At 48.0% G+C, this 19,571-nt stretch overlaps 1 protein-coding gene across 1 annotated transcript in view; it reads left to right on the top strand.

Moving 5' to 3' along the window:
* The window catches only part of LOC127574426 (laminin subunit alpha-3-like), a 304,580-nt gene that overhangs the window by 282,527 nt on the left and 2,482 nt on the right, over positions 1–19,571 (top strand). The window contains 11 exon segments of the mRNA XM_052023432.1: positions 530–667; positions 2,663–2,790; positions 4,520–4,663; positions 5,194–5,347; positions 5,444–5,619; positions 8,438–8,627; positions 9,593–9,745; positions 10,827–10,983; positions 12,311–12,441; positions 18,821–18,911; positions 19,010–19,129. Coding sequence (XP_051879392.1) covers positions 530–667; positions 2,663–2,790; positions 4,520–4,663; positions 5,194–5,347; positions 5,444–5,619; positions 8,438–8,627; positions 9,593–9,745; positions 10,827–10,983; positions 12,311–12,441; positions 18,821–18,911; positions 19,010–19,129 — 1,582 coding nt within the window.

Genomic DNA, 19,571 nt, shown 5'->3' on the forward strand with positions numbered 1-19,571 from the left:
AGGGATTTGGGGATTGTCCAGGAAAATGATGCTCATTCCCTGGAAGATAGGAGATTGAGGGGTGACCTGATAGAGGTGTATAAGATCATGAGGGGCATAGACAGGGTGAAAGCACAGAGTCCTTTTCCCAGGGAGGGGGTGCTAAAAACAAGAGGGCATAGGTTTAAGATCAGAGGTGAGAGATTTGAAAGGGACATCAGGGGCAGCTTCTTCACACAAAGGGTGGTGCGTATTTGGAACGAGCTGCCAGAAATACTGGTTGAGGCGGGCACATTAGCAACATATAAAAGCCATCGAGATAGGTCCATGGATAGGAGAGGTTTAGAGGGCTGTGGGCCAAACGCGGGCAGATGGGACCAGCTCGCTGGGCAACACGTCAGCATGGACGCGTTGGGCCGAAGGGCCTGTTTCCCTGCTGTGTGACTCTCTGAGGAAGGAGATGAGGCATGCTGGTGATGAATGATGGAGCAACATCACTGGCCAGTGCCTGCTCTTAATGATCTCATGTTTCTCCTGTTGCTTCCATCAGCTGGTACGGACTGCCCACTTCACCGGCAACGGGCTCTTGGGTCTGAACGCCACCCGAATCTCCTTCCCTGCCAACTTCCACATCGGCTTTGGCTTCTCCACCAGTCAGCTCGATGCCCTGCTGTTTTCTTATGGAAAGGTGAGTACCTTCCTCCGCACTCCTCCAGCTATTGATAGAGCAGCCAATCATCGTGACACGGGGCAGTCGAAGTATTGGTATTGGTTTATTATTGTCACTGGTACCGAGGTACAGTGAAAAACTTGTCTTGCAAACCGATCGTACAGGTCAATTCATTACACAGTGCAGTTACATTGAGTCAGTACAGAGTGCATTGATGTAGTACAGGTAAAAACAATAACAGTACAGAGTAAAGTGTCACAGCTACAGAGAAAGTGCAGTGCAATAAGGTGCAAGGTCACAACAAGGTAGATCGTGAGGTCAGAGTCCATCTCATTGTATAAGGGAACTGTTCAATAGTCTTATCACAGTGGGGTAGAAGCTGTCCTTAAGTCTGGGGGTACGTGCCCTCAGGCTCCTGTATCTTCTACCCGATGGAAGAGGAGAGAAGAGAGAATGTCCCGGGTGGGTGGGGTCTTTGATTATGCTGGCTGCTTCACCAAGACAACAAGAGGTAAAGACAGAGTCCATAGAGGGGAGGCTGGTTTCTGTGACGCACTGGGCTGTGTCCACAACCCTCTGCAGTTTCTTGCGGTTACGGGCAGAGCAGTTGCCGTACCAAGCCATGATGCATCTGGGTAGGATGCTTTCTATGGTGCATCGATAAAAGTTGGTGAGTGTCAAAGGGGACAAACCGAATTTCTTTAGCCTCCTGAAGAAGTACTCCAAACAGAGATCTGTCCTTGAGAGAGAGAAGTAAACCTCAGTACAAGAAGGCTAAATGTGTTCAGATGTGTTAGCTGCTTCATTTATATAGCACCTTTCACAGCCCCAAAGCACTTCCCTGCCAGTGGAACAGTCACCGCTGGAAGCAATCAAACTTGTGCATAGAAAGCTCCCACAGTTACAATGCAATAAAGGCCTGGTAATCTGTTATTTTAGCTTTTGATTAAGCGAGATGTATTGGCCCAGGAGCAACGCTCAAACTTAGACTTGATGCCCTGGGACCTTCCCCTGTGAGTAGTGAGGGGAGTTCAGTTTGGGTTTCATCTGAAAGGTGGTGGTGCAGTTACTCACCAGGAACTGAATTAGGACACAGAACAGTACAGAACAGGAACAGGCCCTTCGGCCCACCATGTTGTGCCAACCATTATACCAAATTAAACTAAACCTATCTGCCTGCACGTGATCAATGTCCCTCCATTCCCTGCCCATTCATGTGTCTGTCTAAATGCCTCTGAAATGGTGCTATCATATCTGTTTCCACCACTTCCCCTGGCAGCACGTTCCAGGCACCCACCACTCTCTGTGTGAAAAACTTGCCCCACACATCTCCTTGAAACTTTCCCCCTCTCATCTTAAATCTATGCCCTCTAGTATTTGACATTTCTACCCTAGGAAAAAGACCCTACCCTATCTATGCCTCTCATAATTATATAAACTTCTATCAGATCTCCCCTCAGTCTCCAACACTCCAGAGTAAACAACCCAAGTTTGTCCAACCTCTCCTTACAGTTAATACTCTCTAACCCAGACAGCCAGATCTGATCCCACTGACAACTAGCTCCACCCACTGCTAGCCCCACCTGCTGCTAGCCCCACCCACTGCTAGCCCCACCCACTGCTTGCCCCACCCACTGCTAGCTCCACCCACTGCTAGCCCTGCCCACTGCTAGCCCTGCCCGCTTCTAGCCCTGCCCACTTCTAGCCACGCCCACTGCTGGCCCTGCCCTTTGTTAGCCCCGCCCACTGCTAGCCCCGCTCATCAGTCAGTCCTGTACAAACCCAACCTTTCCCACACCTCCCTCTCCCCCAATTCCACCCACAACCTGCTCCTTATTCTTCAAGTACAACGTCACCAACACCAGCTGCATGGGTGGTGATCAAAATCAAGGCCTTGGTTTCGAAATAAGCCATTTTATTTCCTTCTGACTTTCAGAGGTTGTGTTATTTTGGGTTACTAAGCAAAACTGCCCATCAGATTCTGAAAATAAAAGTTTTCATTTACTTCCGTAGGACAACCTTGAAGTCTCGCTGGAAAATGGGAAAGTGAAGGTGAACATTCTGGGCAAAACCCTGACATCTAAACGCTCTTTCAATGATGGCGCTGATCACTATGTCTCAGTCCAGAGGAGAAGAGACAGGTGTGTTCATCCTGTTGTTTCCTGGACCTTTAGTCAATTCAGTGAATTGTCTCTTGCAGTGGATGTGTGAGAATCTCTCAGAGCCGACATCCATCCACACAGCACCCAGAGCTGTGAGCATTCCCTGTGAAATTGTCTTCCAATCTTTTCATTCAGGATTGTTATTCAGTATTACAAATATGATGAGCAAGAGGGAGGTCTCTCAGTGGCCTCGTACACTGTTATATTTGTAAAATTACAAATTTACAAGGATGTTGCTGGGACTTGAGGACCTGAGTTATAGGGAAAGGTTGAATAGGTTAGGACTTTATTCCTAGGAGAATGAGGGGAGATCTTATAGAGGTATACAGAATTATAAGGGATATAGATAGGGTGAATGCATGCAGGCTTTTTCCTCTCAGGTTGGGTGAGACTAGAACTAGAGGTCATAGGTTTAGGGTGAAAGGTGAAATATTTAAGGGGAATCTGAGGGGGAACTTCTTCACTCAGAGGGTGGTGCGAGTGTGGAACGAGCTGCCAACGGAAGTGGTGGATGCGGGTTCAATTGCAACATTTAAGAGAGGTTTGGATAGGTACATGGATGGGAGGGGTTTGGAGGGATATGGTCCGGGTGCAGGTAGATTGGACTGGGCAGAAGATCAGGTCAACATGGACTAGATGGGCCAAAGGGCCTGTTTCTGTGCTGTAGTGCTCTACGACTATGACTATAACAAAGCCCAATGCAATCTTGAGGGACAAAACCCATCTGGGTACATGGCAGCATTCTGGTCGTAATACGGAAAGGTTCAGCTTTAGGTCACTCACTCTGTCTGCATCAGAACCAGCATTTAAATTAAATCTGTAAAAGGGTAAATTGGTTTATTATTGTCACATGTACAGAGGTACAGTGAAAAACTTTGTTTTGTATGCCATCCATACAGATCATATCATCACATCAGTGCATTGAGGTAGTACAAGGGAAAACAATAACAGAATGCAGAATAAAGTGTTACAGGTACAGAGGAAGTGCAGTGCAGGCAGACAATAAGGTGCAAGGTCATAACGAGGTAGGTTGTGAGGTCAAGAGTCCATTTTATTGTCCTAGGGAACCATTCAATAGTCTTATAACAGCAGGATAGAAGCTGTCCTTGAGCCTGGTGGTACGTGCTTTCAGGCTTTTGTATCTTCTGCCCAATGGGAGGGGGGAGAAGAGAGAATGTCCAGGGTGGGTGGGGTCTTTGATTATGTTGGCTGCTTTACTGAGGCAGCGAGAAGTGCAGACAGAGTCCACAGAGGGGAGGCTGGTGTCCATGATGTGCTGGGCTGTGTCCACAACTCCCTGATTTCTTGTAGTCAAGGGCAGAGCAGTTGCCGTACCAAGCCGTGATGCATCCGGATAGGATGCTTTCTATGGTGCATTGATTAAAATTGGTGAGGGTCCAAGGGGACATGCCAAATTTCTTTAGCCTCTTGAGGGAGTGGAGGCGCTGGTGAGCTTTCTTGGCCGTAGCATCTATGTGGTTGAACCATTGGTGATGTTCGCTACTAGGAACTTAAAGCTCTCAACCATCTCGACCTCAGTGTCATCAGTGTAAACAAGAGCATTGTTTCTTCCAGTCGTCCTGTCATCATTTTCCCTCAGTTTTTCTTTCTCTATCAGTAGAGTCTGGCTGCAGGATACGTCTCACAGCCTTGATATTAGCAACACATTACATTATAGTTACCACTTCCTCTTTGTTTAAATTTCCAGGGCCTATTTGAACGTAGATGATCTGGACCGGAGTGAAACAACACTGGGACTGGTACAACCTACCCCACAAGATGCAGTGTACGTGGGAGGGAACAAGGGCATGCAGAATTTTGATGGCTGTATCAACAATGTTTTTCTGAAGAGGTAAATGAATTTGAATGTTCTCTCTCTCTCTCCCTCGCTCCCTCTCCCTCGCTCTCTCTCCCTCGCTCTCTCTCCCTCGCTCCCTCTCCCTCGCTCCCTCTCCCTCCCTCCCTCTCCCTCGCTCCCTCTCCCTCCCTCCCTCTCCCTCTCTCTCTCTCCCTCGCTCCCTCTCCCTCTCTCCCTCTCCCTCGCTCTCTCTCCCTCGCTCCCTCTCCCTCGCTCCCTCTCCCTCGCTCCCTCTCCCTCCCTCCCTCTCCCTCGCTCCCTCTCCCTCTCTCTCTCTCCCTCGCTCTCTCTCCCTCTCCCTCGCTTCCCTTCTCTCTCTCTCTCTCTCCCTCGCTCCCTCTCCCTCGCTCTCTCTCCCTCGCTCTCTCTCCCTCGCTCTCTCTCCCTCGCTCTCTCTCACTCTCTCTCTCGCGCATGCGCTCTCGCTCTCACATTCTGTGCCACATCTGGCACATTCCATCACTCTATCTACATACAAATCCCAAGAAGGACCTGACTTATCACAACTCTCTCTCACTTCCCAGGGAAAATCAAGATCCCAAAGTTGAAAACTTGGTGTTTTCAACTGAGGAATCCAACGTAAACCTGGATACCTGTCGCCAACAGAGAGCCCCGGAAATGCTTATGTTGAAAGAAGGCAGAAAGTCGAATGGCCAGGAAACAGTGAAGGTCGGTAAGGTGTGTGAACTTGCTCCCACAGTATCTGGAGCAACATTAATGAGCAGCTATCACTAACAGTGAGCATGTGCTGATGCAATGTTTCCCTTGAAGCAGAATGGAAAGAATCACAAACTTGTTCCTGATCATTCAATAAAAGAAAATACAGGCCAGGAGTTCAATGGATGTCCGGTGTCATGGCAACCAAAGGCAATCAGTGGAGCCTACCAATTTGGAAATTCGCCAGATAGTCGATTGGAGTATGATCACATTCCCAAAACATTTAAAGAAAGGTAAATGGTGTAATTACCAGTGTTTTTTTTAACTTTTTATTCATCAATGGGCTGTGGCCCTGGCTGGCAAGGTCAACATTGCCCATCCCTGACAGCTCGCTCTGCCATTTTACAGAGGAGTTCAGAGTCAAGTACAGTGTTGGGTCTGGAGTCACATATAGGCCAGACTGGGTAACAATGGATATCGGAGGGACTCCAGTGAGTTCAATGGGTTTTTCAAGACAATGTAGTAAATGGTAACTATAACCAAGACTAACTTTCTCCTTAAGGTTTATTTGTTGAACTGAATTAAAATTTCTCAGCTGCACTGCTGGGATTTGAAGTCTCTCTGGATCATGATAGGAAAGGTGTGGTTAAACTGGAAAGAGTGCAGAAAGGATTTATGAGGATGTTGCCTGGACTCGAGGGCCTGAGTTACAGGGAGAGGTTGGGCAGGCTGGGTCTTTATTCCTTGGAGCATAGGAGACTGAGGAGTAATGTTATAGAGCTGTATAAGCTTAAGAGGGGCACAGATAGGGTGAATGCACACAGTCTTTTTCCCAGGGTTGGGGAATCAGGAACTAGAGGGCACAGGTTTAAGGTGAGAGGGGAGAGATTTAATGGGAACTTGAGGGGCAACTTTTTTACACAAAGGGAGGTATGTATGTGGAATGAGCTGCCAGAGGAAGTGGTTGAGGCAGGTCCAATAACAACTTTTAATAGACAGTCGGACAGGTAGATGGATTGCAAAGGTTTAGAAGGTTATGGGCCAAACGCTGGCAAATGGGACTCGCTTGGATGGAGCATCCTGGTCGGCATGGACCAGTTGGGCCCAAGGGCCTGTTTCTGTGCTGTATGACTCTACTGGTCAAGACTCTGGATTCTCACTCCAATAGAATCACTGAAATTTTAGAAGGAGGCCATTCAGCCCATTGTGTCCAGACCAGCCAAAAACCCACTAACTAACTCGGTCATTTCCAGTTCCCAGTTCAGAGCATTTCAGATCCAACCAATCAGAAGTTGGCAGTAATTGGTGCCATGTTGATCTCCCACTCATCTTCAACCACCTCGCGCACTCTCTTCCTTTCTCTCTAGCACACTTACCCACGTCCCCCTTAAATTCACCCAGGCAACTCAACTCAACTCCGGCACCATGATGAACCCAAGCTGGCCTTCAGCCAAGCTGCTGCTCTGAAGAAAGGTGATGCAAAATATTTCCTTCCTTTTGCAGTGACGAAGCGCTGCGCTGTCACATGGTGCTGTGGTGGTTACGCCAACATCCCAGCGTTAAGGCCCTGGTTAGACTCAATCGGCTATGTTGGGCTGGCCACTTCATTCACGTGCCCGACACTATCCCAAGCTCTATCATGGGATGAGGTTACCAGGTGAATCGTCTCATTGAAACCCTGGCTCCTTGGAATCCCTGGCTCATGACTGCCCAAAGTAGAGAAGGAACATTTGGGATGGATTGATGCATTGGGAGCACGCGGTAGCCTGGCAGCAATGGTAGAAGGAATGCATCACTCCGCAATCAACCCACCACTCAGTCAGTCTGACATCTCTGTCCCACCTGTGGAGGAGTCTGCCCTTCCCTCATTGACTTCATCAGGCTCCTCGTAACCCACAAGACCGGAGTGGAAGCGAGTCACCCTCGATCCCGAGGGACTGCCTGTCGAGTAAATAGCAGGGACCTTTCAAAGTGTTGATGTACAGAGAGACCTTAGGGTGCAAATCCATAGCTCACTGAAAGTGCCAACACAGGTGGATAGGATAGTGCTTGCCTTCATAGGCCAAGGCATTGAGTATAAGGGTTGGGACGTCACCTTACAGTTGTTGGACCTCATTTAGAGAATTGTGTACAGTTCTGGTCACCACACTACAGGAAGGATGTGGTTGCACTGGAGAGAGTGCAGAAGAGATTCACTGGGATGTTGCCTGGAATGGAGGGCTATAGTTAAAAGGAGAGCTTAGATAGGCTGGGTTTATTCTCACTGGAGCACAGGAGGCTGAGGGGTGACCTGATAGAGGTTTATTAAATTATGAGGGATGTAAATAGGATAGATAGAGTCTTTTTCCCAGGGCAGAGGAGTCTAGAACTAGAGGGCACAGGTTTGAGAGGGTGGTGGGTATATGGAACGAGCTGCCAGAGGAAGTGGTAGAGGCGGGTACAATCACAAACTTTAAAAGATATTTGGACAGGTACAAAGAGAGGAGAGATTTAGAGGGATATGGGCCAAATGCAGGCAGGCAAATGGGACTAGCTTAGATAGACACCTTGGTTGGTATTCGAATTGGAATTGGTTTATTATTGTCACTTGTACCGAGGTACAGTGAAAAACTTGTCTTGCAAACCGATCGTACACGTCAATTCATTACACAGTGCATTGAGGTAGTACAAGGTAAAATGATACAGAATGCAGAGTAAAGAGTCACAGCTACAGAGAAAGTGCAGTGTAGATAGACAATAAGGTGCAAGGTCACAATAAGGTAGATTGTGAGGTCAAGAGTCCATCTTATCATAGGAACCGTTCAGTAGTCTTATAACAGTGGGGTAGAAGCTGTCCTTGAACCCGGTGGTACGTGCTTTCAGGCTTTTGTATCTTCTGCCCAATGGGAGGGGGGAGAAGAGAGAAGACAAGTTGGGCTGAAGGGCCTGTTTCCGTGCTGTATGACTCTATGACTCATTTCGGACGTCACACATCGCTGACGTCAGACCGTGAGGTAGCAGAGGAAGTCAGTGTGGTTTAACACTGATGTCACTAAACGCTGCCTGCATTGACTCCGGGGGATCACTGACTGCATTTGCACACATTCTCACTATAACGTTTCTGCATTTCAGGTCAAAGTTTTCCATTGACGTGCGGACAGTCACCAGAGAAGGAGTCATCTTTTACGTTGCAGACAGATCGGAGAAGTCCTACATGACCCTCTACGTTTCCAGAGGCCGCTTTTTCTTTGTCTTCGCTGTTGACAGAAAACGGCTGAAGATTCGGAGCAGATCGAAGCACAATGACGGGCAGTGGCACACGGTGAGTTGCAGGGTGCGAGAGTGCAGGTGAGGCAGGAACTTCCACCCTCTCTTACCCCCTGGCACATCATAAGATCACGGAACTTCCTGCAGCGCAGAGGTGGGCATTCAGCCAATCACATCAATACTGGCTCCTAGTAGAACAATCCCTGCTGTACCCATCCTTGTAGAGTCATACAGCATGGAAACAGGCCATTCGGCCCATCCCGTCCATGCCAACCAGTGGGCACCCATCCTGTTCCCTTTGGAAGGCCTTGATTGATTCTGCTTTGACTCCCAAGCAGACAACTCAATGGTATGGACACTGGATTCTCCAGCTCCCGGTAACCTGCTCCTCCTCTGCCCCTTTTCTCTGTTCTCTTTCCCCCTGATCCGCCAGCCCCCCGTCACCCTGTACCCTCCCCCTCCCCTACACTCTCCATCTGCCCATTACCCACACACCCCTCCCACTGGCTCCCCTCCCCTCTCCCCTCCACACCTCCCTCCCTCTATTCCACGCTCCACCTTCCTCTCCCATCAGATCCCACCATCTGCAGCCCTCTGTCACCCCCACCTCTCACCTCCCAGCCTCTGTCGCTGCTCCCACTCCCCCCTCCCCCATCTGCCCGTCACCCCTCCCCACCTGGATCCACCCATCACCTGCCAGCTCTTGCCCCTCCCCTGCCCCCCAACACTTTATACCGGCCATCTCCCCTCGATCTTTCACTCCAGATGAAGGGTCTTGACCTGAAACGTCGACTGTCCACTTCCCTCCACGGAGGCTGCCTGACCCGCTGAGTTCCTCCAGTGTTTTATATGTTGCTCCAGATCCCAGCATCTGCAGTCTCCCATGTCTCTGTCTGCAGTCTGAAACTGCTCTCCTCACAGCCAATTTACAACACTATCCGTACAGTAACTAGGTATTAGGTTTTCCTGTGAATTGCTGTGCTGATTGCTGCGTAACTTGCCTTTTGTTTTACTGTAAAGGTGGTGTTCAGTAGAGAAAATAACAAGGGAAAGCTTGTTATTGATGGACTTCGGACACAACAGGGCACTCTGACCGGTGGTCCCCTCTTGAAAGTGGAATCGCCGTTCTACCTGGGTGGATTACCGTCGGAGAAAGGACGGCGCAGTCACAAGGTAAAGTGAACCTCACAGCCTTCATCCTTGTCTTCCTATCTCCTCGTGACCTGCTCCCCTTTCATCTCTCCCCCTCTTCTACCCAGTTCCTCCTACACCCCCCCACCCCCATCACCCTGTTTCCTCCCCCACCCCCCACCCTCTCCATCTGCCCATCGCCCACACACCCCTCCCACTGGCTCCCCTCCCCACCTCCCTCATCTGGTTCCAGGCTCCACCTTCCTCTCCTATCAGATCCCACCATCTGCAGCCCTCTGTCACCCCCACCTCTCACCTCCCAGCCTCTGTCGCTGCTCCCACTCCCCCCTCCCCCATCTGCCCGTCACCCCTCCCCACCTGGATCCACCCATCACCTGCCAGCTCTATAGAGTCATAGAGCGTGGAAAGAGGCCCTTCGGCCCAACTGGTCCATGCTGACCAAGATTCCCATCTGAGTTAGTCCCATTTGGCCCATATCCTTCTAAACCTTTCCTGTCCAAGTACCTTTTAATGTTAATGTACCTGCCTCAACCTTCTCCTCTGGCAGCACCCTCTGTGTGAAAGAGTTGCCCTTGGGTTCCTGTTAAATCTCTCCCCTCTCACCTTAAACCTGTGCCCTCTGGTCCTTGGTTCCTCTACCCTGGCAAAAAGACTGTGTGCATTCACCCTGTCTATTCATTCACTCTATGAATCTAAGATAAGATAAGATATCTGTATTAGTCACATGTACATCGAAACACACAGTGAGATGCATCTTTTGCGTAGAGTGTTCTGGGGGCAGCCCGCAAGTGTCGCCACACTTCCGGCGCCAACATAGCACGCCCACAACTTCCTAACCCGTACGTCTTTGGAACGTGGGAGGAAACGGGAGCACCCAGAGGAAACCCACGCAGACACGGGGAGAACGTACAAACTCCTTACAGACAGTGGCCAGATTTGAACCCGGGTTGCTGGCGCTATAAAGCATTATGCTAACCACTACACTACCGTGCCTACCTATGAGTCTTTCCCAGCCCCACCACTCCTTACTTATCATAATTTAGGATTAGTTGACAAACATTACTTCTTTTACACTATTGCTAATCTTTTATGTCCCTGGCAGTTACCACGACAGAGCTTCCATGGATGTATAAAGAACTTTAAACTGGATGGTAATCAACTGCATCCTCCCTCTCGGACATTTGGAGTCACACCATGCTTTGATGGCAACTTTGAGCAAGGAGCTTACTTTGCAGCAGAGGGAGCGTATCTCGTTTTAGGTTTGTTAGCCCTTTCTCAGTCTCATCTGGAAGATACCCTTTGAACCTTCAGAAAATGGCTTTTGCATTCATGTAATCAGGAAAATTAAACTTTCAGCAAAAAACAAACTGCTGGAAGATCTCAGTGGGTCGAGCAGCATCAGTGGAGGGAGATGAATTGTGGATGTTTAGATTCATCAGGACAAACGTCGACAATTCATCTCCCCCCACAGATGCTGCTCGACCCACTAAGATCTTCCAGCAGTTTGTTTCCTGTTCCAGATCCCAGCATTTGCAGTCTCTTGTGTCTCCACAGTGAACTTTCAATTTGGGTCTCATGAAATATTTGGTCCTTGTACGATTCATAAGAGGCCATTTGGTCCATCGTGCTTGTGACAGCTCTTTGAAAGACCACTTTTCTTCTTCTGTGTTTTCCCCAAAGTTCTACATTTTTCTGATGTCTCTGATTCCCTTTTCAAAGTTATGTTTCACACTGCTTCTCCATCCAGTTGCAGAAGTGCGGTGGAATGGTGGAGTAGGCAAACTACAAGCCAGAATGCTGGACTGTTTGCCCAGAGACCTGAGTTCAAATCCCATCACAGCAGAATGGGAACATAAATTTAAGTCATTAAATAACTATGGAACTTAAAAACGAACCGCTTGTGACAGCACCCGTGAATCTAATGAAGTTTGGCAATAAATGCTGGAGCTGGCAGTGACATCCACATCTGTGAACAAATTACTAAAAAAAGTGTTTCATAATATCTTTGGTTCTGGCCAAAATTTATAGGCAATTTTTGAAGTCAAGGATGTCATCAAACATATTACTGACAGTGCAATTTCCATCATAATTGGTAATTATAAATTGGGTTTGCTGAGGTAATTTTGGAACGCTGTGGGTTAAACCAGTTGGACGTAAACTTAAAGTATGGGGTTGATGCAAACTTTAGTTTCATCCCCATTAGGTAGCTAATTGGACCTTCGTGTGCACACGGTTCTGCTTTAAGTAGTGACTACTCTTTCTCTCTTTCCTTTTTTCTCATTCGTTTTCTTTTTCTCTCACTTTTTTTCTGTCTGTCTGTCTCTCTCAAACACACTGTCTCTCTTCCTCTCCCTTTCCCTTGTGCACTCTCCCTCACTCACTTTCTCTAGTTCTCTCTCTCTCTCTCTCTCTCTGTCCTTCCTCCTAGCAATGCCTTTTCTTTCTGCTCTGGTCAGCACACCTACATTGAAGCAGCGTGTTAATTTGGTGGTGAAAGGACCCTGTCACCCTTTGGTGGAGTGTCACGGTGGTTACATGCTCGACCCTTGCACAGTAAATGCCTGACGCCTAGATGCTTGTTTGCAGATAACTCATTCGTGGTGGGCAAGGATTTTGAGCTCCTGTTTGAGGCACGCCCTCGGACCCAGACTGGTGTCCTCTTCCACGTAAACAGCCCTCAGGGAAACTACCTCAGTCTGTACATGTACAAAGGAAAGGTAAGTATGGCTTGTTACACAGCGACGTATTAGAACATAGAGCAGTACAGCACAGAACAGGTCCTTCGGCCCACAACGTTGTGCCGACATAGCTAATCCTCCTATCTACAGAATGCCCATAGCCCTCCATTTTCCTCTCATTCAGGTGCCCATCCAAGCCCTTCTTGAAAGCCACCAATGAATTTGCCTCCACCACCCTATCAGGCAACGCATTCCAGGCATCCACCGCTCTCTCAGTAAAAAACATACCCCTCACGTCTGTTCTTAACCTACCCCCCTCACCTTAAATTCATGCCCTCTGGTATTGGATCGCTCAATAATGGGAAAAAGATATTGCTTGTCCACCCTATCTATGCCCCTCATCATTTTATACACCTCCAACAGATCACCCCTCAGCCTCTGCCGCTCCAGAGAAAAGAGCCCAAGTTTGTCCAGCCTCTCCTGATAGCACGTGCCCTCTAATCCAGGCAGCATCCTAGTAAACCTCCTCTGCACCCTCTCCAAAGCCTCGACATCCTTCCTATAGTGAGGTGACCAGAATTGCATGCAATATTAAAGTATTATGGACCTTCTGCTTATTTTCCACCTTCTACAGTAAGTGTCTGCCTCAACATTAGATATCAGAATTGTACAATTATTCCAGCACTGAAAGAGGCCATTCAGCCCCTTGAAGCCCTGACAGCTCTCTGCAAGAACAAGCCAGTCCCTTCCCCCAGCCCTTGGTATTTTCCGCCCCAAGTGTCCATCCAATTTCCTTTCAAATTAATGATTGAAGCTGCTTCTGTCACCCTCTCAGGCAGTGAGTTCCAGATACCTGCTGCCTAAAAATGTTTTCAAGTCGAGTTTCTCGTCATCTGTACAAGTACGGTGAGCTACAGGTACAGTGAGAAACTTGCTTGCAGCAGCATCACAGGCACATTGGTACAGACAACACACAGAAACATAAATTATAGTGAAGAGAGAGAAAAAAAGACTGCAAAAACAAGACATTAGTGCAAAAAAAAGACACCCTCAGAGACAGGGTTAGGTAGGGAGGGTTAGGGTTGTGCAGATCGGTTCAAGAACTGAATGGTTGAAGGGAAGTAGCTGTTCCTGAACCTGGTGGTGTGGGACTTCAGGCTTCTGTACCTCCTGCCCGATGGGAGTTGTGAGAAGATGGCATGCTTGGAGGGTGGGGATCTTTGATGATAGATGCCACCTTCTTGAGGCAGTGCCTTATGTATGGGTGCTGTCATTTAAAAGACACTTGGACAGGTACGTGGATGGGAAAGGTTTAGAGGGATATGGGTCAAATGCGGGCAAATGGGACAAGCTGAGAAGGGAACCTTGGTCGGCATGGACCAGTTGGGCCGAAGGGTCTCTGTGCTGTATGACTCTGTGGCTCTATGACTCAAATTCTGCAGGTAAAATCAATTCCAGACACCTAGCGAAGGGCAGTTTTCGAGTGGGGGAATTACTCAGTTATCTTCAGTCTGGACAGGAATATCAGTGTCAGTACATTCCACCAGAAGTTAATTATCCCACCCTGCCCCCAGTAAAATCAATGGCATTCAGCAATTTCATGAAGTTCACCCAATTTTATGGCCATTACCATTTAGACCGAATGATTGTGAGACTCCTGAGACCTCAGTAACCAAGCAACTGATTGATTTATCGCTCAAAGATCTTCTGCCCTTCCACCTGTTCCCAATGGCCGTATAAATTATTCACCACTGACCCAAGTCACAGCTGGAGGGTTTGCTTCTTCAGCTGGAAGCCAGTGTGCTGAAGAGCGATTAGCCATGGCTGCTGCATTCGGGGTGGCACAGTGGCACAACGGGTAGAGCTGCTGCCTCACAGCGCCAGAGATCTGGGTTTGATCCTGACCTCCGGCATTGTCTGTGTGGAGTTTGCACGTTCTCCCCGTGACTGCCCAGATACTCCGGTTTCCTCCTACATCCCAAAGACCTGCAGGTTGGTAGGTTAGTTGGTGGCTGCAAATTGTCTCTCATGTAGGCTGCTGGCAGGAAAATCAAGTGAGGTTGATGGGTATATGAGAGAGAATAGATTATAAGGAGACATGTGGCGGAGAACATGGAACATAGAAGATTACAGCACAGTACAGGTCCTACAGCCCACAATATGGTGCTGACATTTAATCCTGCTCTAAGATCTATCTAACCCTTCCCTCCTACATAGCCCCCTATTTTTCTGTCATTCATGTGTCTATCTAAGAGTCTCTTAAATGTCCCTAATGTATCTGCCCCCACAACCTCTGCCGGCAGTGTGTTCCACGCACCCACCACTCTCTGTGTAAAAAACTTACCCCTGACATCCCCCTTATACCTTCCTCCAATCACCTTAAAATTATGCCTCCTCGTGTTAGCCATTTTCACCCTGGGAAAAAGTCTCTGACTGTCCACTCGATCTCTGCCTCTTATCATCTTGTACACCTCTATCAAGTCACCTCTCATCATCCTCCTCTCCAAAGAGAAAAGCCCCAGCTCACTCAACCTATCCTCATAAGACATGCTCTCCAATCCAGGCAGCATCCTGGTAAATCTCCTCTGCACCCTCTCGAAGCATTGAAGGGATTGCTCTGGGAGCCCACATATACTTGATGGGCCAAGTGGCCTTGTATTTTGTCATAGGAAAGTATGATATATTGAAAGTTATGCTTTAGAGTTATACTTCCATCTGAGATAGGAGGCCATTGAGCCCATCAACTCTCTGCCTGCTCACACAGCAATCCCATTCCCCCACTAGTTTTCCCCTGTGACCCATTCTCCCCACGTTCCCATCAACTCCCCCCAGATTCTACCCCTCACCCACACACAAGGGGCAATTCACAGCGACCAATTAACGCACCGACCCACAGGCCTTTGGGATGTGGGAGGAAACCGGAGCACCCGGGGGAAACCCACGCGGTCACAGGGAGAACCTGAGGTCAGGATTGAACCTGGGTGGCTAGAGCTGTGTGGCAGTGTTGCACCCTTGGTCTGTTGAGGGTGAAGAAATGCAGGGGGAGTGTGAGCACAGCAAGCTCCCACAAACCAGTTCTGCAACAAATGCCTGGGTAATCTGTGGGTTTCCAGGGGCTCCTCTGCTCTTTTGGAATTACACTCGGATATTATGGATTCTCAGGCTGGGGGTCCCTGCCTACTCAGCCAGCTTATTTCCCCATTTATCATTTAATTAAGTTAATGTAACAACCCCATGATTTACCTCCTGGGTAATGCACCAATCAGTGTCTTGGAAGTTAATTTTTAATTCTTGGGAACAGCAGGATATCATTGGAAAATGTCCAGAAAATTTCAAAGCAAAGTGTTTAATTTATGCAGCAGTTCCTTGTTCCCAGTGTACCACGAGTTTACCCTATGTCTGCTGTGTAAGGAGGAAGATCTGGCATTTATAGGGAATAATTGATTGACTTGACGACAGCTGAGCTGAAATATGATTGGCTCAGCAACATGTTAAAAGGTTCAAATTTTGGTCCATTAGAACTCTGAGGGAAAGATTTCCTGTGTTTCCTTTGGTGAAACCATAAACATTTCCGTGATGTATCTCTCGATGACTCTGTGTTATGTACCAGAGGCTTTTTTTTAACTTGCACTCGAGTATTGAAGTGGTGTTGCAATGATCATGCAAACCTGGGATGTTTTCTCTGGAGCGTCAGAGGCTAAGGGGAGACCTGACAGAAGTTTATAAAGTTATGAGAGGCATAAGACAAGATCAGATAAGATTTCTTTATTAGTCACATGTACATCGAAACACAAAGTGAAATACATATTTTTTGTGTCGAGTGTTCTGGGGGCAGCCCGCAAGTGTCGCCATGCTTCCGGTACCAACATAGCATGCCCACAACTTCCTAACCCGTACGTCTTTGGAATGTGGGAGGAAACCGGAGCACCCGGAGGAAACCCACGCAGACACGGGGAGAACGTACAAACTCCTTACAGACAGTGGCTGGAATTGAACCCGGGTCACTGGCGCTGTAATAGTGTTACGCTAACCGCTGCACTACCATATAGATAGTTTATAAAGTTATGAGAGGCACAGGTAGGGTAGACGGTCTGAGTCTTTTCCCCAGGGTGGAAATGTCAAATTCTACAGGACATGCATTTAAGGTGAGAAGGGGGGAAGTTCAGAGGAGATGTGCAGGGCAGGTTCTTTACACAGAGAGTGGTTGGCGCCTGGAATGTGCTGCCAGGGGTGGGGGTGGAAGCAGATACGATGGTGGTGTTTAAGAGGCGTTTGGATAGGCACATGGATGTGCAGGGAATCAGAATCAGGTTTATTATCACTGACATATGTTGTGAAATCTGTTGTTTTTGTGGCAGCAGTACAGTGCAAGACTTAAGAATTACTACAAGTTACAAAAACTAAATAAATAGTGCAAAAGACGAATAACGAGGTAGCATTCATGGGTTCATGGACGGTGACAAAAAAACTACAGGATTGGTGTAAACACCCACCTGGTTCACTTTTCTCCTCCAGGGAAGGAAGTAGAACATAGAACAGCACAGCACAGGACAGGCCCTTCGGCCCACTATGTTGTCCTGAACTAATTAAACCAATTACTCCAATGGCAGGCACGGTAGTGTAGCGGTTAGCGTAACGCTATTACAGCGCCAGCGACCCGGGTTCAATTCCGGCCGCTGTCTGTAAGGAGTTTGTACGTTGTCCCTGTGTTTGCGTAGGTTTCCTCCGGGTGCTCCAGTTTCTTCCCACATTCCAAAGACGTACGGGTTAGGAAGTTGTGGGCGTGCTATGTTGGCGCCGGAAGCGTGGCAACACTTGCGGGCTGCCCCCAGAACACTCTACGCAAAAGGTGCATTTCACTGTGTGTTTCGATGTACATGTGACTAATAAAGATCTCTTATCTTGTAATCTAATCCCTCTTCCCAGCACATTAACCATATCCCTCCTTTCTCTGCATATCTAAGAGTCTCTTAAGCACTCCTATGCGATCTGCCTCCAACCCCACCCCTGGCAGCCCAATCCAGGCACCCACCGCCCTCTGGTGTAAAAAACCTGCCCCGCACATCTCCATTGTCCTTTCCCCCTCTCACCTTAAATACATGCCCTCTAGTACTAAATACGTGCCCTCTAGTACTAAATACGTGCCCTCTAGTACTAGGCATTTCAATCCTGGGACTGTCTACTCTATCTATGCCTCGCATAATTTTATAAACTGCAACCAACATCTGTCCTTACCCAGTCTGACATATATGTGACTCCAGGCCCACCAATGGGGTTGACTCCTAACTGCCTCCTCAATTCAGAGGTCACTCAGGGATGTTGGCATTGCCAGTAATGTCCACGTTGTGTCAACCAGTACATACCTTTTAACAAAGTGGTTGCTCATTCATCCCAGTGAGATAATGATCCCAGTGACAACCACATCCGGAAAGGGATTCCATTTTACAGAAAAGATTTTTCTTCGTTATAGTCCAAGGAGATGAAATCCAGCAGTTCATGAAAAGTGTGAATCCAGCCTCACATTTTGAAAATGTTCATGAAACTGCCCCAGGTTTTACTCCTTTGGAACTTACTGACACGGCTGACCTGAGCTGTTTTGTTAGGATTGAATATAAAGCTGGTTATTCTTTAAAATATGAAATATTTCAAAATATTTGGGTCCTATTTCTAGGGAAAGAAGTGCTGGCCCTGGAGAGGGTCCAGAGGTTCACAAAGATGATCCCAGGAATGAAAGGGTTAACGTATGAGGAGTGTTTGATGTCTCTGGGCCCAGACGCGATAGAGTTTAGAAGGATGAGGGGAGGAATCTCATTGAAACCTACCGGATACTGAAAGGCCTGGATAGAGCGGGTGTGGAATTAGAAGTGGAATTGGTATTGGTTTATTATTGTGACTTGTACTGAGGTCCAGTGAAAAACCTGTCTTGCATACCGATCGTACAGATCAATTCATTACACAGTGCATTGTGGTAGTACAGGGTAAAACAATACAGAATGCAGAATAAAGTGTCACAGTTACAGAGAAAGTGCAGTGCAGGCAGACAATAAGGTGCAAGGTCATAATGAGGCAGATTGTGAGGTCAAGAGAGGATGTTTCCATCAGTAGGAGAGTCTAGGATTCAAGGGCACAGCCTCAGAATAAAGGGACGTTCCTTTAAAACTGAGATGAGGAGGAATTCCTTCAGCCAGAGGGCGGTGAATCTGTGGAATTCATTGCCACAGAGGGCTGTGGAGGCCAAGTCATTGGGCGTGTTTAAGGCAGAGATTGATAGGTTCTTGATTGGTGAGGGGGGGGGGGGGGGTTAAGGGTTACAGTAGGAAAGCAGGAGAATGGCATTGAAAAAAATTTCAGCCACGCGGAGCAGACTCGAGATTCTGCTCCTGTACCTCGTGAAACATGTCCTCATTCTTGTCCACAGGTTACAGTCCATGTTAATAATGGAGCAGGAGACTTCAACACATCCGTCACACCACCCTCACTCTGCGATGGACAGTGGCACAGAATAGCAGGTGAGAATCTTTCCAAGGCAGTTATCCTCCAGAAGTCAGCAGCCAGAGAATGTTTTGTTAAAAGTACAGTCAATCAAATGTTTTTTTTCCTAAAACAGTGATTAAAAGAAATAACGTGGTGCAGCTTGATGTCGACGCAGAGCGTGACCACGTTGTTGGACCCTCAGCTTCACTCTCTACCGACACAGCGGACCCTCTCTACGTTGGAGGCTTGCCAGGTGGGGTGCTTGTTACTGAAGTAAAATTCAGTGTTCTCCAATTGGTAAAATTGGCAAATTGGTTTATTATTGTCAATGTACGGAGGTCTTGTCTTACATACCGTTCATACAGATCAATTCATTACAACAGTGCATTGAGGGAAACAAGGGAAAACAATGACAGAATGCAGAATAAAGTGTCACAGTTACAGAGAAAGTGCAGTGCAGGCAGACAATAGGGTGCAAGGCCATGACGAGGTAGGTTGTGAGGTCAGGAGTCCATCTTATTGTACTAGGGAACCATTCAATAGTCTTATGACAGTGGGATAGAAGCTGTCCTTGAGCCTGATGGTACGCGCTTTCAGGCTTTTGTATCTTCTGCCCGATGGGAGGGGGGAGAAGAGAGAATGTCCGGGGTGGGAGGGGTCTTTGACTATGTTGGCTGCTTTACCGAGGCAGTGAG

This window comes from Pristis pectinata, chromosome 9 (assembly GCF_009764475.1).
Source record: "Pristis pectinata isolate sPriPec2 chromosome 9, sPriPec2.1.pri, whole genome shotgun sequence".
Classification (NCBI taxonomy): domain Eukaryota; kingdom Metazoa; phylum Chordata; class Chondrichthyes; order Rhinopristiformes; family Pristidae; genus Pristis; species Pristis pectinata.